The 26,858-nt window shown below is 42.8% G+C and overlaps 1 protein-coding gene across 4 annotated transcripts in view; it reads left to right on the top strand.

Moving 5' to 3' along the window:
- Window positions 1–26,279, top strand: part of DAAM2 (dishevelled associated activator of morphogenesis 2) — a 202,105-nt gene extending 175,826 nt beyond the window's left edge. For all 4 annotated transcript variants that reach the window (XM_027641233.1, XM_027641235.1, XM_027641232.1 and 1 more), the window contains 8 exons: window positions 686–792; window positions 1,515–1,603; window positions 2,381–2,549; window positions 4,286–4,393; window positions 5,795–5,855; window positions 9,516–9,647; window positions 18,084–18,254; window positions 20,181–26,279. In XM_027641233.1, the coding sequence (XP_027497034.1) occupies window positions 686–792; window positions 1,515–1,603; window positions 2,381–2,549; window positions 4,286–4,393; window positions 5,795–5,855; window positions 9,516–9,647; window positions 18,084–18,254; window positions 20,181–20,396 (1,053 nt within the window). In that variant the 3' untranslated portion in view covers window positions 20,397–26,279. The remainder of the gene's footprint in view (window positions 1–685; window positions 793–1,514; window positions 1,604–2,380; window positions 2,550–4,285; window positions 4,394–5,794; window positions 5,856–9,515; window positions 9,648–18,083; window positions 18,255–20,180) is intronic.
- Window positions 26,280–26,858: the final 579 nt, after the last annotated feature.

Below are 26,858 nucleotides of genomic sequence, written 5' to 3'. Positions count from 1 at the left end.
CAAAGTGCTTGATACGCCTTGTGAGCAGTTTTTGTGGGCGTGCAGTGAGGCTGTGTGCATGACAGTATTTATGACCATACTAAAGCACAGCTACAATGAGATATGTCAAAAATCTGTCAAAGTATGGGCTTTTAAGGTCAGCATATGAATAGCAGCCAGTGTCAGAGGCATATCCAGTTGCTTGGTTATTGTTTATTGTTTCAGCAGTGTAGGGCATACCCAGGAGAGAGATAGATGAGGCTTTGTGTGTACTCTACGATAGGCATGATGGGTACTTCACAGTGTGTGGGACACATCCTGCTCTTGTTTGCACCAATCTAAACTCCAAGTAATGCTGTGGGAATCAAGTTCTTTCTGTACTTCCCCTTGGGTAAGTTGCAGTAGCACTTGGCCTTTAGGATTTTGAATTGGGAAATTCCCTGTAGAATTAAAAATTAATCTTAATGGGGTCAGTGAAGGATAAAGACAGAACAGCAAGCAAAGGTTTAGAAAAGGTCAGTTTTGTAGACACAGCTGCACTTTTTTGAAGTTATGGTCACACGGCTGAGTCAATGTAATTCTTCCCCATGGTAGCAGAGAAATCTGAGGGCCTTCTCTCCATCAGGGTTTGTTTGTGCCTCTCTGTTCCCTTCTCATTTTCCTTGGATCTTATATCTCAGTGTTTGATTTGTGTCTCTCACTGTAGCTACTGAAGTTCGTTCCCGAAAAGAGCGATACTGACCTGTTGGAGGAGCATAAACATGAAATCGAGCGCATGGCCCGTGCGGATCGTTTCCTCTTTGAGATGAGCAGGTCTGCTTGATACATTATGGGAAAGTGCACACAGGACTTCTTGGAAGCAGCTGTAATTGTTATTGAAAATGGATCATCCAGCACTGGGGGGAATGTGCAAGAGATTTTGGGCCAGCATTACACCCTGCTTTTGCCAAAAGCCCACAAACGTTACAAGTATTTCTGTTCATGACACAAACTTTTTATTGACGATAAGCATAAGCAGTCTCTGTGCATAAGGTCCAGTCCTCTGATGGCAGGCAGAAATCTGCCTCCTCTGCCTAAACTTGTTCACAAAAAGGAACTCATATCCAAGTATGGATACATAAATGTAGTGTAGCCAGGGGTCAGGTTTTCATATAGATCCCTTTTTCCAATCAGCTATCCCATTTCCTCATCCTCTGACCCTCTTTCTTGTTCCAGCTTTACTACACCCCTGATCAGGATTAACATCTTGTTCTGCTAATTGAGGTGCAGCTGGCATCTCCCATGACTCATATTTTGAGTGTAATGGGTATTCATCCAGCTCCTTTTCAGCTGAGATCAAAACATGACTTGAGGTCCTCCATTTTCATAACAAGGTTGATTATACAGTTACATACATATGTTTGAACTATATCTGTAATCCCATGCCTGGGCCTCATGGGGCTGAACATCCAACCATTAGATTATGTGGGTGGCATACTGGCCCTGGGCTTTAAGAGTTTCAGTTCAATGTTGGCTTTCCTCTACCCTTTATGCAGGATTGACCACTACCAGCAACGGCTGCAGGCATTATTCTTTAAGAAGAAGTTTCCAGAGAGGCTGGCAGAAGCAAAACCAAAAGTGGAAGGTATGGTTAATAAAGCTTTCGCTATGAGTTGGGTAGAGGGGCAGGGAAGGTCAAGAAAGGCTTGTTTTCAAAAGAGATGCTGTTACATGTGTGCCATGTTTGTAGAGGCAGTGCCCAAGACATGTCATATCCTAAGCAATTAATTCTGTCTGATAGTCTTCTTGCACTCATTGACTTAATACAGTCAGCTTCATGATTGTTACTCTGTAAATATGACCTGACAGATGTGACTGTGCTATCAGGCTGTGCCGAGCTGCCAAAAACTTTCATCTTTCATGGCCTTTCTGTGCAGGTCAGCCTTCCCTTCTCACCTTCGAGTCCTTGTACCTTCCCTCTCCAAAGAGCACTTAGAATAGATGCCTCAGGACACTGATATTCTTGGAATGTCTAACTTACAAGTAGGGGAGGTGTATGGCTTCTGTACCACATCCATAGTTATTGCAGAGAAGAGTGTATTGTAATCTTCCAAATGAACTCAAGCCTTACCCCCTGTTCTCACTGGCTCTGTTTTTAGAGTGTGAAGTGTGAGAGAACAGCCTTGATCCTATGTTCAGAGGAGCTTCCTACAAGCTAGATGTAATTTCCTTCCAGTTGTCCTGATTCTGGGAGGGGGCGGGGGGGTAGGAGCAGGAAGGACAGTACACACAGAGATGGTGTTGCAGTATTTATTGTACAATAGTCAAATGGACGTTTAAGGGTACTTCAAATTATGGGCCCAAGCATGTTAAAAACAGCCACTGAGAAATAACATTTTCTGCTTTTCTCTCTCTTTTCAAGCCATTCTTCTGGCATCCAAAGAACTCATCCGAAGCAAGCGTTTGAGGCAACTCCTGGAGGTAGTTCTGGCCTTTGGGAATTACATGAACAAAGGCCAAAGAGGAAGTGCTTATGGCTTCAAAGTCTCCAGCCTGAACAAAATTGCAGACACCAAATCCAGCATAGACAGGTAAGGTAGAATGCTGTAAATGCATCTGTTACTGTGCTGCTGCATCTCTTATCATAGTAATGAAAATAGAGTTTCATTTGATTTTAGTTCTGTAGGCAACTGAAAATTGTCTTATTTGGCACTTCAGTATAGCTTTTCTCTCTTAAGGATTCTGCAGCAATTAAGACTGGCTATTAACACAGCACTCAAATTCTGCTATTTCTCTGGATAATGCACATCTGCTGTTGGATTGTTTTCCTGCAACACTATGCAAAGATGACAAAATGCAGTATTTCACAAATGACTGAAATAAGTTTGAGGAGAAGGAGGATTTCTGTGGAATTTGCCCTTTTTACCAAAGTTTTGTGGCCATGGTTTTGCAAAAAAGAAACTCTGAACACAGTTTTGTCTCCTGTGAAACATGGCATATGTTTCTGATGCAGGACTGTCATAACCTGTCTCTCTATCTACACCAGTAATGGAACCACAAGGCATAGCTCAGAGAGACTAATCCTGGTTATATCTAGAGCAGATAAGGAAAACAGCTGGTTTAGGAAGGTGGAGCTTACTGTTCATGGACATAGACTGCAGGTCTTTTTAGTGCTACCCCATATTTTTCCCCACATCCCCATACTGATTCTGGAAATCAATCCATCTGTCACTGGGGAGAGAATATGAATTTTGGATTCTAGCAGCACTACAGTTTTCCTTGGGAATCTCTTACACTGGTACTTCCTTGACTTATGAGACCTGCTGAGACCATAGTTGTGGTGAAATAACTTCAGGCTGTGACAGAATAAATAATGGCAGTGAAAAACCATAGGAAATTCGTCCCTACATAATAGAGTTTGAACTAACAGAGTTCTGTTTTGACTACTGCAATGTCCTTTCCGTATTCCAAGGCTAACACTTGTGTAGCTAGTGTTGAACTTTTTTTTTGCATTACTTTAGCTTGGCTTGGGTTTTCCATATATTAAACATCCTGTGCAGATTCTGTTCTCTCACCAGTTCCCAGCTCCCAGGCTCCAGTCTGTATGAAGCAGTGGATATCTGCTGTCTTCCCTGCCAGTTAATCATCTAACGCCCACCGCAAGTAGCTGTTACGGCTGGCGGTTCTCTCTACATGCAAAATTCATCATTTGCTTTACAAATTTTGTTAAACCTTCTCCTGCATTCCTGATACATCTCTATTCTATCTGCTCCTATTTCAGCTGCCACTGCTTTTGTGGTAGTGAGCCTGACCACTACTCATAAGCTAAGCTGTTTCATTACTGTGGGAGATTTCTTTGCAGCTTCTTCAGTCTTCAGTAACCTTTTCCACTTCTTAGTTAACTCTTAGAATTTTTTCCCACATTGCCTCTGAGAACAGTTTGCTTCTCCCTTACAAGTTAATGTCACTTTAGTACTATTACTTGTTTATTCTCTGAAGTATAGGGGACAAATATACTGTGTTATGCAATTTTCTTTTCTGTTATACCATCTACCAGTTGGATGGAAGCATGCTGGTGCTTCCAGAACAAATGAAGATACAATCTATTGCTCGAGGTTTTAGGAAGGATGATTCATAAAGGACTAATTTATTTTAGCCTGTTGTACTTTTCTTTCAGGAACAGACCTCCTAAATGCTAATATATTCTTTGTTTTGCTCAGTCAAGCACATTTCCTACTTTTTCACTGATTTGTCACAATCCTCCCACCATCCTTTCCTTCTCATGATCATCATCCTGCTCATTTCTCCTTCTTTTTTTTTTCCTTAGGAATATTACACTATTGCACTACTTAATTATGATCTTTGAAAAGAATTATCCAGATATCCTAGATATTCAGTCCGAGTTGCAGCATCTTCCAGAAGCAGCGAAAGTCAAGTAAGTCCAGTGCTATTGCTTGTTCCCAGAGCTGGAGTTCCCAGTGATTTCTGTTAGCTTAATTATCAAATTTTTTTCATTTCTGTCTTCTAAACTCAAGGCGAGCCTTACAGTTGTCTTTGTTGTAGATAACTAAATTGATAGCTTCACTCAGATATGCCTGTATCTACTTTGTTTCTGAATCACACATTGTAACTAGACTGGCTGTTGTTTGTAATTCACTTACCATATTCTATAGTTATTCATCTAAGTCATGCTATTTTTTCTGAGTAATTGCAGGTTTGTTTCCAAAGCAGAGTCAATTAGGCACAGAGGCTACAGTAAGCCTTTTTCGGGAACATTGTTGCACAAATCAGTCTCGCACAGAAATGCAGAAAGCATCATAGTTTTTGCAAAAATTTCAATGATTTTTTTTTTCCATTTCTGGAGGAATTTGTGAAAAATGAATACAGAAGCCATCCCCCAAAATACTAGCATTTTTTTTCTTTCGAAAGCGCTGCTCAAAAAATACCTTTACATGTTATTTGCCCAGCCATGATTCTTTGTATAAGGAACTAGTCCAAATAATGAAAGACAAGTGAAAAACAAATGTATTTTCACACTTAAAAGTATTTTTTAAAGCTTAAGTGGTGTTTTTGAGATGCCAGCTGTGATTCACCGAATACTTGAAAGAGATGCAGGCTGACTCACAAATAGGTACTAACTAGTTATCTGGAAATTAAAGTCTTTTTATTTGCTTACAAGTCCTGGACAAAAGAAACTCCTGTTTGTATGTGATGAGCAGAAATTCAGTGTATTGCTTGTGTCTAGGGAAGGATTTATTAACGTTAACAGTACAGTTATATTCTCAGTTACGGTGTAAACTAGCCCAGACTACCATATGGTAGAAGTGCAGATGGAAAAAACAATGTTTGGACTGTGAGTGAGACAAAAATCACATGTAAATGTACTGCTAATGGTATTTAGTAGTTATATGGTTCAAGAATCATATGTAGTGATAATCTGAGACTCCAGTAATGTGTGTTCTAAAGCTGGGATCCTTGGTTACTCTTGGCGTCAGCTGACTGCTGCAAGCTGGCCGTGTGGTGTGCGCTCCTTGTTGAAGGGTCAGGCCCAGCTCATAGGGCAGATATTCTGAGGGCAACCCCTCTCTTCTACCCAGGAAGATCCCAGTCTTTAGTTTGACCACAGGCAAGCAGGGTCTGCCTCATCTTACATCTCATACAAAAAGCAGCACAGAGCACTAGCAGACCCTCTTCCCCTCATTTCTAATCATCTGGCGTGGCTGGTGCCAGAGGCCGGATACTAGACTTGATGGGCCTGTTCTGCTGCACAGTTCCTGTATCCCTGTGTAACACTGCTCTTTTTGTTTTATCTGCTCTGTGTCTGTGTCCTGTGCAGCCTGGTAGAGCTGGAGAAGGAAGTCAACAACATAAAGACTGGATTGAAAGCTGTTGAAGCTGTAAGTATCTGAAGGTTTCCAAAGTGCCATACTTAAAATATCTCTCTCAGAATCAGGAGCACTATATATTTTATGATAAGAGAAAGTGGGCTTTCTTTTTTCATTCCTTTCCATTCCGTTCCAGAATGCATTAACCAAGGAAAAATAAATAAAAGCTTCTCATGTGGAGCTACTGCTGATGATCTTAGCAGAGTTAAGCCTGATGAAAAGCTTGTTTGATCTCTGCATGGAAGGTAAAAGGACAGTTTGACAAATGGCACGGACTGAAAGAAGAAATAAAATTCTTGCTCTTTCTTTACTGGGGGATGGATGGCTGATGAGCAAGTGTTTCACATGGCCCTTGGAGTAGTAGTAAGCAGGTAGTGCACTGTTACATGCAATCCTAACCTCTATCCTGAGCACTCCTTGAGAAGGCAGAGGAAAAGACAGAGACTAGTTAAAGGTGAAACAGCTGAGCTGGCAAGCAAAGCAACAATGGCAGGGTTTTTTCCTGCTATTACTGAAAGCCAGTTGGAAATTGCACTGGGTGGTTTCTGTGCAAGGACTACCTATCTACAAGGAACTAACAGAGAACCCTCCTGTCCTCCTCATTCACCATGAGACAGACAGTAATGAGTTTATTTTCCTTCCTTTGTTTTGCCTCTGTGTGTAGAGGAAGAGATCTTTGTCCTGTCAGCAGCCCCCAGGCTGTCTGGTTGTTACCAGCAGTTCATCATGTAACTAGTCAGAGATCCTCCCATGAAAAAAAAAACCCACCCCAAAAACCAAAAAACAAAAAACAAAACCCCCAACAAAACAAAACAAAACAAAACCCAACTTTCTCAACCTTATTTCTGGATTGTTGGGGTAAGGGAGAATGAAGCAGTGGAAAGAAATACTGCTGCATACACGGGGTACAGTGTTTTGGAATTAAAGGTACCTGTAAAGGCAAGGCTGACATGGATTTCATGACATGAACAGGGGCCCAGTTTTTGGCTGGGACAGACAATTCACCCCATTGAAATGGGAGTAGCTAATTCTGTTTTGCTTTCTCAAAAGGATTATTTGTCCTTTTGCCTTTACAGCCATTTTTTCTTCTCTTTGCCATACGTGGGTTCCATGGGCAACCTCTCCTTCCCATACAATCATCATCTTCCAGCCTCAGTCTTCTCCCTGCCATGGTATTTTTCATCTGAGGCTGCCAGCACCTCCCAGTCTGCTTGCTCAATTTGTGGTTTTCTAGTGTGTAGAAAGCAGCACTATAGCAACAATAGAAGATCACTGTCAGGTGGAAGGGGGAGGAGGGGAAGGTGCGATTCTTGATTCCATTCCAGTGTGTTCTCACCACAGCCTTGGCTCCAGTGACTGGTGTTTCTTCAAGACCCCTTAAGAATAGAAAACTAAAAATAGTTTCCCAGTCAGATGTTCTTAAAGGTACTACTTACAATCTGCCTTCCTAGACTTGCAGCTAGCTTCTTTGTAAAAATAAGACATATTCACTTTTGAGACATTCATGCAGCTGTTGCCTTTGTGTAGGACACTCCCAGAAGGACAGCTAAGTAGTGGAAGGAAATTCTGTCAGCAGAGCCCTTCTCTCACACAGCAAGAAGATCATAACCACTGCTTGAGAAACCACTGCCATGGTTGAATCATTTCATCCCTCTAGAGAACCAGCAGCCCAGCCCACCAGGGGCAGTTCTGGCCTCTGTTGTTGTGCTATTATGATTAGTAGAGACCATTTCTTAGAAGATACAGAGGAGTTCTGTTATTCTGTGGCATTGCTCTCTGGCTGATTACATAGTCATGCTGGTTTATTGTGTGGATTTTAGGGTTTTTGTGCATTTTGGGAGAATTATTCTGCAGGGAAGAACTGCATTTGAAATTGAAGAGCAGACCTCCTAATCTTAATTTTACTTTGAAAAACATTGCTCTCCAGTAACAGTCCCAAATGCTGTAGCTTTCAACAGGGAGTAAAATGACAGAGCTGTTATACTCACCTGCCTGAGGAGGGGGGAGGAGAGGGTAGAGCAACTTTCAGCTAAAATTAGCCTAAAAATTAGAATGGTAGAGAGTGGCTGAAAAAAATATGTATCATTCTTCGAAGCATGTTCTTGTACTTTAAGGTCCAATTCAAAGTGATTGTAACATAGAAACTATTCTATGTTACTAACTATGTTACTGCAAAGTGTTGTACTGCACAGTGCTCCCAGGACCATCCCTTGTGATGTGGTAGGAAAACCAGTGGAGAAGAGATGTAATATAAAGCACAGGAAGTAGCACTTCTTTAAAGTGGACTTCCTCTGGCCACATGCTCATTGCTTTTCCTGCCCCTTTTCTGCCTTGTGGTCTTTTCTTCTAGTGGTTACATTCACTTTCCAACTCCCATCAGACCAGAACATATATCATATCTGATTTCAGATTGTCGATGGCCAAAGTAATTCTTGGCATTCAGCAGCACCATGTGGCAAAAATCCGAAGATGTTTCTCAGCATAGATGCTTATAAACCTACCCATTTGGCTTGGTGAACTACTGTTTTGACAACCAGTAACAGAGAGCACCCAACATGCATGCAAGCTGGAGTTGCAGCCAGCACAAAAATATTTTTTTCCAAAGGGAACAGAGGGTCAGACCGTAACTTGACCTGCTGTTTCATGCTGCTTTTCCTACAGAGAAAGTAATGCTTTATCATTCCCAGTGATTATTCAGCTGAGAATAAAGATGAGGCCCAGATTATGATTTCATTGTCCCCATGAGACTGTCAACAGCACAAAAGCCAAGCACAGGCATGGGAGATTGCCAGTCTCACTATAACTTAGTAGGTTTGAGGAGCTCTGTAGCTCTCTCTGTGCTTTAAGCACGGTGAATAGAGTAAGGGAAGAGATAGCTATGGGTGATCTTGGCTTAAAACTAAAAAACTTGAGCCAGAAAGAAAGAATCTTACAATTTTTTTTTTTCTTTCTGTAGGTAGCAAACAAATAGAACTTAGTTTCCTATGGTTTTATGTCTTCTTTTTCTTTTACTGTAACTCTTTGTATTGCAATAGCTTCCGTTTATAACTCTGTGAATTTTATGACATTCAAGTTAATGCTTATTGGTTAGCAGGGTGCTAGCAAATGTTGCACATGACATCTGTCTGCTTGTCCTTCAGTAGGAGAACCAATTTTTGCTGTTTATCTAGTGCTTTTCAGAGAAATGAAGGGGAGATCTAGAGCACATTTCCCCAAGTATACAGCATATTGTGTCACCATGGGAAGGGAGGATGGAGGGAAGCTCACTATTAAAAATTCCAAATTTGCTTGCTACACAGAGTTTTTTGTCATTTGGGGTGGCAAAAAAATGCAGCACTTCATGTACTTGATACTTAAATTAAAAAGTTGCTTTAAAAACTCAACATGTTGATGGCTTTCTTGGGAGTGGTTGTTGTTTAAGGATAAACAGAACTGTAACTAAGACCTTCCTTCATCCCACCTTGACCGCCCCTCTCACATGTAATAGGCAAAGCCTTTGACTTAGTGAGAAAGTGGTTTCTGAGTTACAGCTCTGGATGAATGTGTGTGGAGTGGGAGCAGACATGCTCTGATGCTCTGCAGTGAGTGAAATAGATGGGCTTGCCTGCTCCCTTCCTTGTCAGCGAGGAATCTTTAATGCTTGCCTGTCTATATCTCTTGTTTCTCTTTCAGGAACTGGATTATCAGAAGAGACGCATGCGGGAATCAGGGGACAGGTTTGTTCCCGTCATGAGTGATTTCATCACTGTGGCCAGTTTCAGCTTCTCAGAGTTAGAAGACCTTCTAAATGAGGCTAGAGACAAGGTAAGTGTGCTGGTTTTAAAGGTAAACCAGCAGGGGAAATGAACCCAACTCAAAAGAGAGATTATAAGTCAGAATAACAATTTAATAAAATAATACAATAAGTACCATTATACAGACAAACAATTGGTTTTAACCCACAAAACCCAAATGTATAATCCAGCACCCTGGGGCATGAACGGAGTGGTGTTCGTTGGGCCCCCTGAGTCCAAAGTGAAAGGAGAGGGGAAAACCTGCTGGTGAGAGTGCTGTTGCAGTCTGGTGACAGTCTGCAGAGCGGTGATTGCAGTCTGGTCGAGGGTGGTGGTTGCAGTCTGGTTGAAAAGTGGTGGTTGCAGTCTGGTTGAGAGTGGTGGTCTGCAGTCTTTCTCTGGATCCCACGAGTGGTTAAAAAAGTCCCAAGACTCCAAGATCATATATCCTCCAGTTCAGGCAGGAATGCCCAGTACTTCCCTCAGGGTGGGGAGTTCCACAATGGGTGTAAGGACAAGAGCACCCTCCTATCTCTCAGGTCTCTTAACACCTAGTTTATAGCCTGAGGAGTCAGGCTGCTCTGGGCAGAGGGTGTAAATGATCTATTGACAACAGTTTCTGGGAAATGGCATGGAAGGCTATAGAATACAGTTTTGGGTTACACCCATACAGTGATGAACTGGTCCCAGCTGTTCTAACTAGGACAGTAAGATACTCTGGGTAGTTTGGTGTCCTGGTTTCAGCTGGGATAGAGCTAATTTTCTTCTTTGTATCTGGTTCAGTGCTGTAGCTGATATACCTGATCTTTTCCACTTATGCATCTCTGTTATTGGATGCATTTCAGTACAAGGATAGAAATCCCAAACACGCATGGTTTGTCTGACATTCTTGGATCCATCTTACACAGCCACTGTCGTGTGTGTGTGTTACTCTTCAGGTAGTGCTGTGATCATTTTGTACTTATACTGCCTGCATCTCCATTACCAGAATTGTACAGCTAAGGAGATGCTTGTTCTTTGCTAATGGCTGGAGTCTGGCACTAATCGCTCTGTCTTTCAGCTGAATGAGGAAGAATTTATATGAAAAGATCATAGGCATATGAAAATGTTTAGAGAAGAGCAAGTTCTAAAGTAAACGATATGTAATGGCAAATCTGCCCGTGTTGGCTGGCATGTTAGAAGTGCTTGGCTCTATAAAGCAAATGTGTTATTTCTTTTGGATTGAATTGTTTCCACTCTGATGTCAGTCCTTGTAGCATTAAGGGACCTGCTGCATTATTAATGAAAGCTGTGCCATTGGATCAGTAGGCCTTAGATTTTGACAATATAGGCTGAGGATCTGAACAGTAAGATTCCTCACTCATGTACCTCTGCAGTAATGTCATTCTGTGATTCAAAAGCATTTCCTTGCTGTGGAGATAAAGTTGGTAAAAGTGACTGGCAGCTGCAAACACTGGGAGCTACTGACTGTCAGCAAGGGCTGCCCTGGCAAATGCCAGTGGGGCAGTAGGTATTGGGACACTCAGAAGGCAAAGCTGGGCAATCTAACACTACTAATGTTGTAAAGAATTTCTGTAGAGCATAATGTGACTAATTTTTTCATAGAACCATAGAATGGTTTGTGTTGAAAGGGACCTGAAAGATTATCTAGTTCCAACCCCCCCGACACGAGCCATGGGCAAGGACATCTTCTGCTAGACCAGATTGCTCAGAGACCCATCCAGCCTGGCCTTGATCACATCCATTTTCATTGTTATCATGTTGCTTGAGAAGATTCAAACTACTTCAAGTATAATAATGTTCACACCATACTAGTTTTATAATTAAAAAAATATATTTTATATTCCATGGCCCCACTAAATTTACTGAGAAAAGCTCAGTTTCCTGGGGGCTTCTGTATTATGACTGGGTAAATTTTGCAATTTCATTATAGTTAGGCACACATTTCTGGAAGGATATTCACTATGTCAGTGGCTTAGATTGCACACTTTTTGTTTGGTGTTGTAGATGGTGGTGTTCCTTTTTGGCACACTAGGACAAAAGCCCAGTGTAGATTCTTTACAGGTTCAGTTGGGGGTTAAAAACCAGCAAGTGGTACATGTCCAGCACAGCAATGCAACTTTTCCTGATCAGGCACTTGCAGGAAAAATGCCATTCTTTTGCTTTAAAAATAACCAGAGAAACTCCCTACAGACGGACCAATATGTCTGGAAGTTGTTGCACGCTTTTTTAGACATAGCCAATGTAAAGCACTTGACATAAAGAGATGTTTTATTTTAATGACTATAACATGCTTAGGAAATGTTACTCTACCTTCTCCTCACACACCCTTACTATGTTTGAACACATGCCATTCCAGCTTTTGCTCAACCTATGCTTTGGTTCTTCCACTGGCAAAAAGCTGCTTTTGGACTTCTATAAGGGAACTGTCTGTCCTTACCGATGTTGAGCTATTTCTCATGTTTGCTTCATATTATTTTGGCCCTCTCTTCTTCCTCGTTTTCCTCTTTTTTCTTAAAAAAAAAAAAAAAGGAAAAAGAAAGCTGGAAATTTTCAACAAACCAGATGTGCTTTGCAAAGCCTATAACATCTTCCAACCTCAATGGGCTCTCTGTGCTTGTTGAATCACAAGCTTTTTTCTTACCATGGAAACCTACTAGCCAATTAAAGGAAGAGAGGGACCAAGACATCTGATTATCCTATTCTTTTTTGATTTCGCAGAGCAAATTGAGGGAAAAAAAAGCAGTGGGACAGGGTGGACTTTGAAAAATATCCAAATGAGTCTAGGAAGAACTGGTCTGATTCACAGATTTATTATTAATAATGAAGCCCTAGTTTTCACAGCTGGAATTGGATATCCTTCTAAATATAGATGTGGCTAATTGATTACCCTGAGTTAATCAGAGCCATGTTTCCTCAGCTGGGATTTAAAACACTGTAAGTTATCTTTTCAAACCTAGGAAGTTTTTTGTTTTTTTTAAACTTCTTCAGTATTAGCAGAAGTAATTTCTTCAGTTATGGAAACAATCCATTACCAAGGTGTGTTGCTGACCTTCTTGGCAGATGATATTTTTCAGAATCCCATGCAGTACTTTTTCTGGCCTTTTTGCTTAAACAGAACAATTCATGGTCAGTGGCCATGGAGAGGAAGTGATATTTTAAATTTAAAGGGCCAGGTTGTCAGATTCAGGCATCCCTGTTTGCAGGGGAAGCCTTGTAACTGTATGTATCTTCATGCGGTAAACAGATGGCTTGGTTAAGAACTGATTGAAAACTTAGACCAACTCTTTAAACAGGCTCCCTAGCACAGCTGGTTCTTGTTCTTTTTGTGTTTTTCTCACTTTCAATACCCCTTTATAAGGGAGTATATACATTAGATCAAGGGATAATGTTTTCTGCCATTTCCCATAAACTTTAAGGTGGGGGCAGGAGAAAGTGAAACTGCCCTTGAATCCTTCACCAGTTTTTACATGTTTGAACAGACAAAAAATTGGCTTTTTTACATAAGAAAGATGAGGTTGAATATTGTTTGTGAAAATTTTTTCTCTGTTTCCTTTGGAGAAGCAATGAAAATCCCCACGCAGAGGCACAGTAACCTCCCATGGTATGAATTTTATTTTCCTACTTGAAAAAGGTGACATTTGCCCTATATGAAGCTTTACTATGTACTTAAGTATTGACAGTATGAACTTAGATCACTAGACTGTTTCATAGCTGTTCTACTTTGTGCTTGGTTTATAACAAACCTGTTTTTAAAACATTTTGGATCATCTTAGGAGAACAAAGTCTGCTTAGTCAGATATTGCCATTCCTGTGCTGAATGTTAAACTTAAGCCTCTCTATAGAGGCACAGCAGAGGCCACTGCTGGGGCAAGGCTGATGAGGTAGGTAGGAAAAGTGTCCATTTCCAGTCTTTCTGATGACAGTTCCTCTCAAACAAGTGTTTATCATGATGAAGAAAGGCATTCAGAATCTGCACATACATTTAATAAGCTTGGCAGCTATAGTAACTGTTTTGAAGAACAGCAAGGCATTGAAAACAAAAATCCATTTAAGAAAATAGCAGAACACTCTGAAGCACAGAGCCAAGTGCCAGTTACAGGCTGCGCACTTCAGTTGTGCATTTTGGGGTCTGGTATTTTCTGTCAGCCACTGAGGGTGATGAATAAGGAATTGGTCAGGACAGAGACTGAGGAAGTCAAGATGAGGTGTGTTACAAAAGGCACTGCAGCCTGCTGTCAGAAACAGCCATTTGGTAAATAAATCACATAACTGTTGTACAGTAACTTAAAACTTCAGATGCTGCAGTGCAGGTCAGCATCTAACATATGAGAAATGTTTAGAGCACCTACATCTCAATTTTGTGGCTGCCACAGTCCTGCTGAACTCCTGGGAGAATCCTTTGAGATCATTTAAGCACAAGCAGAGCTGGGCCCAGCCCTGCCTGAAATTGGCAGGGCTCTTTGCATCTGAATCTGTCCCATAAAGAGAACAGACATTTATTTGAACTGCCTCAGTACAGAAATGGTCTTCATAACAACAGACTCAAGATTACTTCTCTGTGAAAGACAGTTCATGTTGCATGGCTACATGGTATAATTCATTCATGCATTGGCTCCTTCTGCAACAGCAGACAGCACAGACAGCAGGAAATTTTTATCGTGGCTGTTTTTCCTCCTCCTCATAGAGCCCCATTCCTGCCATTTCCAGAGCTCTTCTGCCACTGTTTAACATTTCGTTGGCAAGCACAGCATAATTCGTATGTGCTGCTGTCCCGCTTTCCCTCTCCTTGCTAAAATGGCTTTTTAAAATAAACAACTGTCTAAACGATTTGCTTTGGCAAGAGGATAAATTCAGTGGAAAGTTTGGCAGAGGAAGCAGAGCTGGCACTGAGCTCGTGGACCTGTTATATCATGGAGCCTGGGGGCCCTTATGGTGTGGAAATGAACTTTTTAATGAAAAAAAAAGATATACCATCCTGTTTTACAGTGGAAAACCTGCTGAAACACAGTTTTCCATCTTGCTTTTGCCCATCTCATCTGTCCCCAAATGACTTCAGGAGTAAGCAAGTTTCAGCCCTTGTTCCACAATATTACAGCACATCACAAAATTCTGGAAAGTGGTTTCGACACATGAAGACTTAGCTGCCGATTTCACAATTGTGCATGACAGCAGGTACTGATTGGCAGAGAATCTGCCCATGGAGCAGTCAAGTGATTTGTACAGGGTGACACAAATCCTCTGACAGAGAGCAGAAGAGAGACCTGGCATCCAGAGCACCTTGGTCTGTGCCATACTGCCTCTTAGACCCTAAGTGAGGCAGGCAGTGTGGTTTGAGGGCACTGTGGGCAGGCAGGAGCCTGGGCTTCATAACAGCATTGGGTAGGCAATCTCCAGCAGCTCGTTGCCCCTCAACCCAGCACCAGTGCTTTGAAAAAGCATATGTGGTTGCAGAACCAGAATTACAGAGAAATAGAAGTAATGAAGCCAGAAGGGTCTGTTAAACAGTGAAAAGACAGCTTGTCTCTCTTGATGCAATGCCCTACAGATACGAACAACTGATTTTTTGCCATTTCCTATATCAGGTTAGTGGGGCAATGCTTTCTGTTCTCTAATGAATGGAGAAAGGAAGGCTCAGAAAGGAAGCTTGAGTTCCCAAGCCACATCATGGGCAGAGCTGGCAGCAGAGGCTGGATCTCCTGACTTGCCTGCCTCTGCTCAGTCAGCTTTTTCTCCAGAGGGGGTGGAGAAAGAAGGAAAATGTTTACTTCAGTGAACTGCAGATATTTCTTTTGTAGTTATTTTAGTACATCTAGCTCACAGATTTTTTGGTTTTTTTTGTCTTTCACTGCTTTACAGTAAGTGATTGTGACTCACTAAGCCCTGTGTTACAGGGCACCAAAGACAGGCTGTTCTCAGACTTCTCACTGCTGCTTAGAGACCACAACACCTTATACTCATGAGTGTCTCTGGAAGGCTCCCAGGCAGCTCAGTCTTTCCAGCACAGCAACACTGTTCCCTCTCTGGTTGGCAGTGGGGAGGCAGTGGCAAAAGCTCCTCTTGCCAGTGTGACAAGAACTAGCTGGTGCTAGTAATTGGGTGACAGGCCACGTGCAGGACATTCGCAGACAACACCACCCTCTAATGGAGACTTCCACGTGTGTAGGATTGAAGATCCCCAAGGCAAGGGCCCCCACCTTTCCAACCCCCAGATTCCTTAAGAGACTAGGAAACCCCAGTGGACATTCATGGACTCAAACCAGCTCCGTTTCTGTGTGCCCCTTCACTCACCTTTGCTGAGCACAGGAGGAACACAAGGGAGGGACACAATGCATTGCAAGGGGCAACAGCTATCTCCTCTGGGCTGCCCATGGACTTCAGGCTTCACAGGAGTTCGACAGGCCTTCCTTCTAGCTAGCAGCTCTAGTCACTGCTCTTAATTTGTGCCTTATTTCCAATTTTCACAGGAGTTAACAACAAATTAAGTGGAAAGAGATTCCAGGTAGCATATCCCCTGTGAGTAATGAGCTTCAGGTGCTCTGTGTGTTCAAGCAGTAGGGGCAATGCCTGTGCTGAAGTCTCCCTCTGGCACTCTTCTGCCTCCCTGACTGATTGTCACACTGGAGCAAACAAGATAAGAAAGTAGAGCACATGGAGATGCTTTATCTCCTCTGGTATTTACAGCCTATATTCTCTCTTTATGGAGAGCTGGTACTGTTTCAGAGTGGGTTACTGTGAGACTGCTGCACTTTCCTATATTCAAACAGCCTATGTGTACATAATATACAGATAAAATTACACAGAGGGATGAGGAGAGGTTTCCATACTTGTGTATGTACCTTCAGAGGCTTTCAGAGAAAAGGAGTTAAACAGAGAAGTAATCTGTTGCTGTTTCCATGTAGAGTTTCCTTCAACTTCTGCCATGTTTGGTAGCTCAAGGCAACTTGCATTTCTTCCAACACTTTTTTTTCCAGATTCTCTGGTTTTCTTTGTTTGTTTCTGGCTGAGAACACAGCCTGTTTAAAATAAAAAAGAAGCTATTGCTTCAAACTTTGTGGGCCTGGCAGGGAAAGCAGAGAAGGAGAGATGCTGAATCTCTCAGGCCGTGCCAGAAGGAAGCTGCTTTCCTTGGAGATTTCTTCCCAGTTGAATGGGAGACATTGTTTATGCTTTACCTGGTACAGGGCCAGAGGGGTTTATGAAACCTGCTTCCAAACTCATTTTGTGCTTGGGATTGGAGTGTGAACGGTTCTTACTGTCTTTCATTCTGCAAGAGCACCCACCTAAGGAAAGGGAAACTATGCTGTGTTAGTATGACCTTGAGAGAGTTTGAAGGCAGACTATAGCCTGGGAGAGTCTGGGTTTGGTTTGATGTTGAGGTTTGTAAGGATGCTCAGGTGCTCAGTGGTGGTGTGCCAAAGTGCAAGGTAGGACAGCCATGCATCAGGACACAAGTACCTTCGGGAATGTATTTCTTGTGCTGCCTGTTGCAGTACAGAGGTGTGTGAGTGAAGGCAGCTGGAAAATGTTACAGCTTTTGGATGTGTGTCCTTATGTAGCACTTAGTGGCTGTGTGTGTACATGCTGTTGACAGACTGTATGTGCATGGATTTGAGTGCATTTCAGTGAGTAACAAGGCATGCTTCTAAGTGTGAGTGTGCAAAGAAGAGAGTACAACTCCTGCAGGACTGATGCCCAAAAGCCAGGGATTGCTGTGAATTTATCCCAATCAGAACTGCCCTGTGACTGAAGTCCTGCCAGTTGGCTGTCTCAAAATGCATCCTGCAGCCTCAACATTTGCCTTTTAAAATAAAAACCACTTGTGATGTATTCACTGTCTTTTAAGTCTGCCCGGGAGCCCTGGCTGCTTTCCTTGCCCCTCTCTCATGCCTTGTCTGTCTATAGTCTCCTCTCTCCCAGGCAACACCCTGACTCAGAGGACTCCAGAGAGATAGATGACATGGCAAAAGGTTTCTGAGAGGACAGTCTGTAATTTTATTGCAAAAAACCCTTTAACTCAAAACATTTTAAAAGTGGATTTGAAGGGAAGGTGGAAGGGGAAAGTATGGACTAAACTACTTGTTTCCCCACCTAGCTCACTGTCTTCCATACCCTGGCTGTCCCATAGGTGCAGCTGAGATGTGGCCAGATGGCTGTCCTCTGAAATTTAACTCTATTACCCTCAGGCACTAAACATGGAGGGGGGTTTGTATAAGTGGACAGTTAGTGCTCTCCAGCACCATTGCCCCATGACTCCCAAAGGATATCCAGGAGAGAAGATTCTTCAGGGATAGAGGCACCTGCCTTAAGGAGAAGTGCTTCTGTTGCTGGGGGTAGTTTCTGCTCTCACCGCATGAATGTTCAGAGGGTATTGAATTGCATGTGTGGTGACTCATAAGCTGTCCTTGCTGTCTTCACCAAACTGCCTGCCTAATTCTTGCTCTATTGTTTTCTGCCCCCTTGACAGTATGCCAAGGCACTGAAGCATTTCGGAGAGGGCGAGGGCAAGATGCAGCCAGATGAATTTTTTGGCATCTTCGACACTTTCTTACAGTCATTTGCAGAGGCCAAGCAAGATCTGGAGAATATGAGGAAGAAAAAGGAAGAGGAGGAGCGCAGGGCACGCATGGAGGCTATGGTGAGGATTTGGGCACAGGAAGGTGTTTCCCTCTGTTGCCTTTTCATGTCTTGAGAAAAAGGCTGAGAGAGCCAATTTCAATGCTCATGTGCCATCACTGTCAGTATTTTATGTTCTTCTCCCTACTACCTCTCTTTGGCATAATTCTCTTTTCAAATGATGACATTTTTCCTGCTGTCTGTCTTGTCAGCTCTCAAGGACATACTGTTTGGCTCCTAAATTACCCTCTTTTGTATTCAGATACCAAATCTAGCCCAAGTAGTTCTGCCCGGGCACTTTGCAGAATGGTGTTGCCCCTGCCCCATGCCAGAGTATTCTGCTTTTGGGCAAGCTGGTCAGCTTCCAGTCAGAATCCATCATCCTCTGCTGTGTGCCTGTCATCTGACAATATACAGTGACACAGCAAATGCCCTGGCACCTGCTGCAGCCCACACTGGCAGTATTTCTCTCTGGCAGCCTTAATGCCTTGATTACTGGGGCTGCATCCAGCTTTGATGTGGCAAGAGAACTTTTGTGCATCATGGATTTTGCTGCTGGGAGACAGACGTGTGTTCCCCCAGGGGTTCATGTGAACCAGCCTCCCCCTCTAACCTCAGCCTCTGTGATACCTGAGAAGTTTGGAAGTCCCCTTGCCTCCTTCCCCCCTGCCAGCCCTGTAACCCTGGCTGCCACCATGGCCCCAGGCCTCGCTGTGGGGAGTTGATGATTTAAATGTTTGCTGTGCCAAAAGCACTAGTTTGTGCCTTTCAGAAGAGGAGAGAGGTAAAACACCAGGATGCCAGCAGCCTTATTGTTGGACACAAGGATAAAATGCCAGGGCTTAGGCTCAAGTTTCCTCTCGGTCAGCCTGGAAAGTGCAGAAGCCCTTTCCAGCGCAGAAGCTGCTAAAGAACTAGGGTGGTTTCATAAGCTAAAAACACCATGAGGGAGGCTGCAGTTTGCTTATGGAAAGAGTCTTCCTGCAACGTGGAGCTAGTATGCAGAGCAAGCAGTCTGCTTCTTGACAGTCACAACCATCCCTTGGCATTTCTACTGAGTTTGAAGCTGAGCAGTGCAGAAGGGATAGCCTAGCTCCTTGGAGGTACCCTTGGGAGGCCAGGGGCATCACACTGACAGGTGGACTTATCCAGTGATTTGTAAAATCAGCAGTTCTGTTTCATTGCTCTTTGTGTTTATAATCAGTTTCTCTTTCCAGAGTTGAGGCAATGTGTCTTCATCTTCCCAGCAGTGCAACACGCTGCCACCATGCAAACATGAGCTGTTTGGTGCATAGGGTTTCTATTAATAATTTGATATCTCAGACAATTTTCATTCTGCAATATATTTAGCTTGTAGCTTTCTAGGATCTTTTCTTTCTTCTTTTCCTCCTTTTGCAGGACTTCAGCCTTTCTGCATGTCAGTTTAGCTAGCTATGCCTCAAGTGCAAAGTTGTTTGTGACTGTGTTTTGTACAGACACATCCCAACTCATTTCAGACTCACTAGGTTAGGTGCAATCAGCATGGTAGGTGCTGGCACACTAAGGTCACTGCAAGCCAAGTCCCAGAAGCTGGGTAATTACCTATGCCAGCATCACCTGTAGCTGGTCATTTGGCACAGGCACTTTACTGGCACTATCCTACTGTAAAATTAGTGCAAAACAGCAGCAGCACAGATAGATCCCCTGCGTCCTCTTTGCTGCAGGGTGATAGTGCTTTGTGAGGTAGACACACGGTGCTACTCATTCCTCATCTCTCCTACCTTCTGCAAAAGGGAAGTCCCACATTGTCTCCTGTTGCTCTTGGCACCAGGTGATGGCCTTATAAATAAGCTCCTGCTTTTTTTTTTCCCTAATCTGTGCTGATGCATTTTAGCTGCTTCTTGGCAGTGTACCTAGTGATCTGGCATCTTGGTTAGCTAATCCTAAAGCTCTGTGTCTTTCTCCACAGCTAAAAGAGCAGAGGGAAAAAGAAAGGCGACAAAAGAAAGCAAAAGCTGGAAGCATCTCTGAAGAGAGTGGGGAGTTTGATGACCTGGTATCAGCATTAAGGTCGGGTGAAGTCTTTGACAAAGACTTATCCAAGCTCAAGCGTAACCGCAAGCGTTCGGGCAACCAAGGCTTAGAGACAAGCCGGGAGCGGGTGGTGACAAAACTAAATTATTAACTACAAGAAGAAGAAAAATAATCAACCAAAAGAAGGTGATGAAGAAGTGCAAAAGAAGGAAGATGAATGTGTGTGATGGCGCCTGGCTGACAGCTGCCCCAAAGGATTTCTTTGGACTGTGGCTAGAGTCGTTACCTTTCCATGATCAGCTTTCCTCTCATCCCTCTTCTGTGCTCCTAATTTGAACCATTATAAAAGTGCCTCTGTGGAGCCAGCAGGGCCTGTGACTGGGCCATGCAGAGCTGACAGATTTGCTTGTAGGAGTTTGTTGTGTCATCAAAGGCCTCATGGTGATGACAGAAAGTACTTGGGCCTTGCAGAGGGCCTAACAGCTGGAACAAGATAATTTTCTGTGTGCCAAAGTAAAAAATAGTCACGATCTCCATCTTGCTGATAACAAGGAAGACTAATTTCAGAGCAGCTCTGTAAACACCTGTCACTTCTTCAGGATCTAGACTGGCCTTCAGGGGTTTGTTGAGATGTGGTTCTTGAAGTTTACAATTCCCTTCTAGAATTGGATTTTATAAGCCATTGATTAGCACCTGAAAAATTCTTCTGACCTCATGTCCTGCATAGTATTTTTGTGTGGCCTACACTGTCCAAAGTGATGCTTAGAAGGAAGTCTTCAGATTCTGGAACAAATTGAAATTCAAGAATCAGGATCAACTTGCGAAAGTCTTTTGAATTCTGCTTTTCTAGAAGGAGTTTTCTGGAATTTCTTGGTGGTTGAGTCTTGAAGCTATGAAATGCATCTTCTCAGGAAGAAGCTCTGGCTTTTCTTTAGAAAACTAAGCCACTGCCAGGCTGGGATTACAAGTAGATGACTGTGGAGCCTGTTGTCATTGCTGGAGGCTGGGAGTGAATCAGTGGAAAATTTCTTACCTGTTTGTGCAAGATTTCTTAGTGCAGCCCAACAGAAATCAGGAACTCTCTTGTATCATCCGCAGGTCTCAAGCAAAAGCAAAAGGGGTCACTGCCTGCAAGAAATGAGATTTCTTTTCCACTTGATGCTAGCTGTGATTGCTGTTGGCATGAACTGGTCCTTCTGTCTAACAGGCTGACCTTCACTGTACATGCCCCACTCCTACCAAGGGGAATCACTTAACTCAGTAAGATATGAGTGGTGTCAAAGATGAACCTTCGAGCCCATGGACTTTTTCATTTTGAAGAGATCACTTGGAATAAACCAAATAAGCCATAATTACGGCTGAAAGTTTTTCCAGGGGGACCTAGAATTGTGTAATCCAAGCAGGCTTTAGAGATGGGTTAGTTCATGAGGAAAAAAATAAATTTGTAAGTAGGCTATATGTATGAAGCACAAAGCAGAAAAGCAAAGAACCCAAGAAGAGGCCTGAATTCTGTGTGTTTTCATGGCTCTAAGAAAGGGATTGGACTGTGTGGGCTATTATGGGCTTTTTTTTGTACTTCTTTTTACTTTTTTGTTTTTCATCTTGTCTTCTTTTTTATTATCTTCCCTGGAGAAGGAAAAGAGGAAAAGAAAGAATGATGATGGATTCTTCCTCATAGATAGGAAGAAAGAGATTTCAGAAGAGGGACCCACCATCTACAAACTATGCATCATTAGTCAACAGCACAAAATGTCAAGGATTCCCAGGGAAGTGAAAAAAGCTCTATTTGTCACTTTAATAATTTGGTTTGATTTTTCTCTGAATGTCACTTAACCTCAGGCTCTGCACCGAGTCTGCAGAACAGAATTTCCTCTGCAATGCACGCTGCCTGATCAGTATTATACACTACGATATTGGAGAAGCAAACTGTGTTGGTTTCTGGACACTTCGAAACCTAAATAATTATATAAACTATGGAAAGAAGCAAAAAAATCAGAATTGTTAAACTCTAATGTTTCATTGTTTACTGAATTTTGAGTCTCTCACCCCAGAACTTCCCTATTTACAACATTCCAGACTGCCGCGCCTCTGTATAATACTCATCGTAAAGAGCTGGTATCTTACAAGAGCTGGGTGCATTCTCCTCCCTTACCATCCCACTCCCCTTCTGGGATTAGCTATTAACAGCAATGCCTATTGCAGTGGACACAAGCACCTTGTAGAAGAAAGACTGTATTTCATAAAGGTTTTTGAAAGTTTAAGAAAAACTCTCACTTTTTTAAGCATTTTTATTTTAAATTACAAAATGGATTTTTAGAAATGTCTCTTGTAAATTATATTAACAAGCTCCTTGCTGCTCCCTGAAGTAGACTTGCTATATATCCCAGCCCTTTTGTTTGTCTTGTTTTAAAGCATGCCATGTAACCTATGCCATGTAAGCCATATGAGAGGTGGTAATATGTGCCAAATTGGTATACAGTTGAGTTTAGATTTGGATAATCCCTGAATTCCAAAGATTATGCTTTTAGGGATTAGAACATGGTAGGGTTTTTTCCCCCCCTCTTTGTTCTCCCTGTGTTTAGGACTCACCCAGAAATTCAGGTGTGGTGCCAAGGTCAGCTCTGGTGCAAGATGATGTGACTCATAGCTCTGTGCAAGTACAGCTGCTTGCTTGCTCCCCAGGTACTTATTTGATAAGGCAGACTGTCAGCCTGCCACTGCTGTCAGAGAAGAAACACCTCAGGGCAAACACTTTGAATATAAATACAGCATTCCCCCCACCCTGTATTTGTCAAACCAGGCTTGTGCTGTGATTTTTGAAACTGAAGTCACTTTGCCAAGCCACAAATGTAGCAAAAGCAGAGAGAGTGATATGCCCCTCTGTCCCTTTGTGTACAGTTCAACCCTGATCTAAAGAGATCCTGTATGATGGTACGCGGCAGCGCTCCAGCAACACTGAGAGCCCAAGAAAGCTGCTATAGTTTTGCCACCTCTTTGACTCATACATAAATAATGAGAGATTGTGTAATTCCTGTAAATCAGCTGTGGGATACTTACAGGGATGGACAGAAAGCTCGAAGTCATGCCCCTGATTCATCAACAAAACTTTCTCAGCACTCCAGTGCCCCAGACTCCTGTTTTGAATCTGTGATGGTGGCTGAAAGCTTTGTTCAGCGTGCTGGACAGTCCCCCTGGCTCTTGACTCCGTGGTGAAAGTTCATAAATAAGGTTTTGGAAAAGCTCAGTTTCACACTGAGTCAAGCACTCATTTCACAGAAGCGGTGACAAGTAGAGAGGCCCATTAATTACTGTATGAGATGAGGGTGCCCATGCAGAAGATAAGGAAAAATTTGGCTCTGCTGTAGGTCCTGGTGTCAGATTCTTGCTGAAGCCAAGTTTGTCTTGTTTCTCTTGCGTACTCTGAGTACATCTAATATTCTGTTCTTCAGCAATTGTGGTAGAGTTGCTGAGTGCTGAAGGATAAAGGAAAATCTGACTCTGAGCAGGTATAGCAAGCAGCCCAAGGTCTAACATCGTATTGAGAGCTGCTGAACAGCTGGGGTCTGCTATTGTCCTTGCACCTGTGCCTAGCACCAGCATTCTAAGAGAGGCCACTCTGGTTTTGGAAGTAAGTGGAGGAGGAGATGTGAGAAAGAAGGGTATAATCAAGGGCTTGTTCTGCTTCCTGCAGAAATGTAGTCGTTGCTAACTTCATGATGAAGTTCCTCACACCTAGAAGAGGAGGTACTTTTTAACTATCCAGACTTTGTCCCTAGAGGTCTAGTGCTCACTCACTCACCTCTGCATCTCTGCATTGTGGCTAACTAGGTTGCATTAGGATGATTCCAGAAAAGACTGAAGAAGATTCCCTCCCACTTGCTTTGATCTGAGTCACTCTACTCAGTCGATGGTAAGTCTCTAGAAATGCTACAAGGTAAAGTGACTTCAGGGCAGCAAGGCCCTTCCAGACTCTGCAGCACAGCTATTGTCCAGGCACTGGTTCCCTATGAAAGCAGAAGTAGGACTTGTGTTCAGGGCTAAGGGACTTCCTTACTGGGGAAACTACCTGGATATCCTTCAGAAAAATTTTTGTAATGTGTTCAAAATGTCTGAGGAAGAGAAATCACAAGGGATCCTGGTGGGAGACCATGGGGCAGGTGTTTCCATAATGATCAGCCCCACTGACTGAATCTTTCCTCTTCTTTAGGAAAGCTCACACTCTGAGCTGGGTTGCATGGGAGAAGCTTGTATCAGGAATTTCCGTGAGGGGAAAAGAGATCTGTTGTACAGTAGATGATGTACATGATATATGCAGTTTCGTTTCTGGGTTGGTTGTTTTGGGTTTTGTTTGTTTGTTCGTTTGGGGGTTAAATGATTTTTTTAAAAAAGGTTTTAGGAATCTCTAAGGGGAACCTGTAAATCTGACACCTCTATTTATTTTGCCTTATTTTAGTTTGCTATGTTTGTATGTATACACTGCATTACAGCAAGGACTATTGAGACCGTGCCAGGGCATTACACCAGCTAGAGACAGCTGGCTGGGCTGCTGCACCACTGAGGCTGAGCTCAGCGAGGGGATGGATGCATGTGAGGAGCCTTGGAGTGGGAAGGGAGGGAAGGAAAAAACCTTCTCTATTGTTTTTGTCATAATGACTGCCCCTGGTGATCCTGAACTGATGGAGGTTGGGTAATTTAGAACACTTTCTACAAAAGCAGTTTATTTTTCATCATGAATCATGGTGAGAAGATTGAGAAGAGTTAAGGTGCACAGTTGCTCGCTCAAACTTCGCCATTCCACACAAATTCTGTCCATAATGCCAGAGAAGCTTGGATAGATGGCCAAAAGTGGTTCATGCCCTGTAACCTCTCACCAGAGTTAACATGCTGGTGAGACAAATTGGGACAGTTCTCCTTCCTCAGAGCTAATATTCCTTCCTGTCTTCATAGCCAAAGAATAAGGATTTCCTCTACTCCCCCTCTTTCCTCCTCCACTCCACCTCCCCAGATTATCCAGGGTAAAAAAAAAATCTTTCTGCGAGTTGGTTTTCTACCTGTGGAGTCTCCAGCAATCACCAGGTGTTTGGCCATTGCTCCTTGGCTTCTGCACTTGACATAGATTTCTGGTTGCCTTCCTTCCAAACAGGTAGTCTCTGTTGGCCACCCTAGTTTCTGTTATAAAGTAGAAGGACAACCTGGGTAACACAATTTGGCCAACTGAAAAAAACCCAAAAAAATATATATATATAATATATAAAAAAAGCTATCTCCTACTCTAAATAGTAGTTTGTATGAGCAGTATTCCCTGAAGTTGGCCAGATTTTGCTCACTGTGCCTGTTGAGAAGGATGCCATGACTCTAGCATGGTGTTTTGGCACCTCATTTCATCAAAGGGTCTGGATGCTTCCAAACCATTTTTCTGTTACAGGTGGTAATGTAGAACAGATCCATTGCAAACAGTGCAAGATGCTCTGGTTTTACACCAGTGTAATTCAAAGTAGGATCTGGATTAAAACTTTCCTTCAGGCAGTTTTGTCTATTTACAAGATGTTCTACACAGCTCATGAAAGGCTTGGTCCTTTTAGCTTCCACCCAAGTGATTTACAAAAGCCTCTATGACAAGCTGTTTTCCTGCTTCGTGCTTGCCCTCAAACAGGCTCTTTAAAATTCTTCACAGTTTTTAGAATTGTAAGGGAATGTTCGGTACCTGAGTTGCTCTGTGCTCAACACCTCCCTTCCAAACCATCCCCACCTTCAGTTGTTCTGCTCCCCTGCAAGCCTGCTCAGCCTGAAACTCGCAGGTGTCTTTGGGAGGTGCCCCTGCCCACCCAGCTAGAAAGTACAGTGCTGCTTATTGAAGTGGGAGGTTGTGTGCTGCTGTAATGCCTTGGCGTATCCTCATTCTTAGTCAGTTTAAGACTATAAGTGAATTAAATGTACAAATCCTGTAGTGTCCTTTTTATCTGTATCTTTTTATAAGAATATACTGTAATACTAAAAAAACAAAAGCAAAAAAATTAAAGATATATTGCCCCCACTGCGTCTCTGTAAATTTCTTTGTAGTTTCAATTTCTGTGTATTTTGCTGAAAAGTCTTAAAGGTGAGTTGGAGTCTGAGTGCACTTTTTTGTTTAACTGTGGGTCTCTCTCTTTGATCAAAAGCACACTGCTCTTTAGGTGACACAGTCACTGCAGAGCTAGTGAGAAACTTCACAAGTTGTTCTGGGGGAATAAGCAACACAGTGAAACACAAGCACATCTTCCGCACACCATGCAATGATGAAGAGCTGATAATGAAGCCACCAGGTTACCAAACCCAAGGGTCCTCTTAAAAAGACTGTGAATAAAGCTCACTCTCATTCCTCTTTAAGAGCAACATAGGGTACATAGGAGTTCACTTAAAAAGGAAAAAGAAGAGAACCTCTCTAAGGGTTCATAATCCGTGTCTGGACATAAGTAGTCCAAGTGAGGAAGAGAGTGCAGGGCAGCAGTGCTGGCCATAAGCTCCCTTATGTAACTGATCAACATCCTGACAGCAAGAGTGTTGACTCAGAGAAAGAGTGGGCAGGAGAGGATTGCTGCAAAGGAAGGAGTTAAATAAGCAGCTGAAAAGATGC

Source organism: Corapipo altera, unplaced genomic scaffold (assembly GCF_003945725.1).
Source record: "Corapipo altera isolate COAL_440 unplaced genomic scaffold, ASM394572v1 48b, whole genome shotgun sequence".
In the NCBI taxonomy this organism is placed as follows: domain Eukaryota; kingdom Metazoa; phylum Chordata; class Aves; order Passeriformes; family Pipridae; genus Corapipo; species Corapipo altera.
The sequence above is the reverse complement of the archived record's forward strand: the minus strand, read 5'-3'. Positions and strand labels throughout refer to the sequence as shown.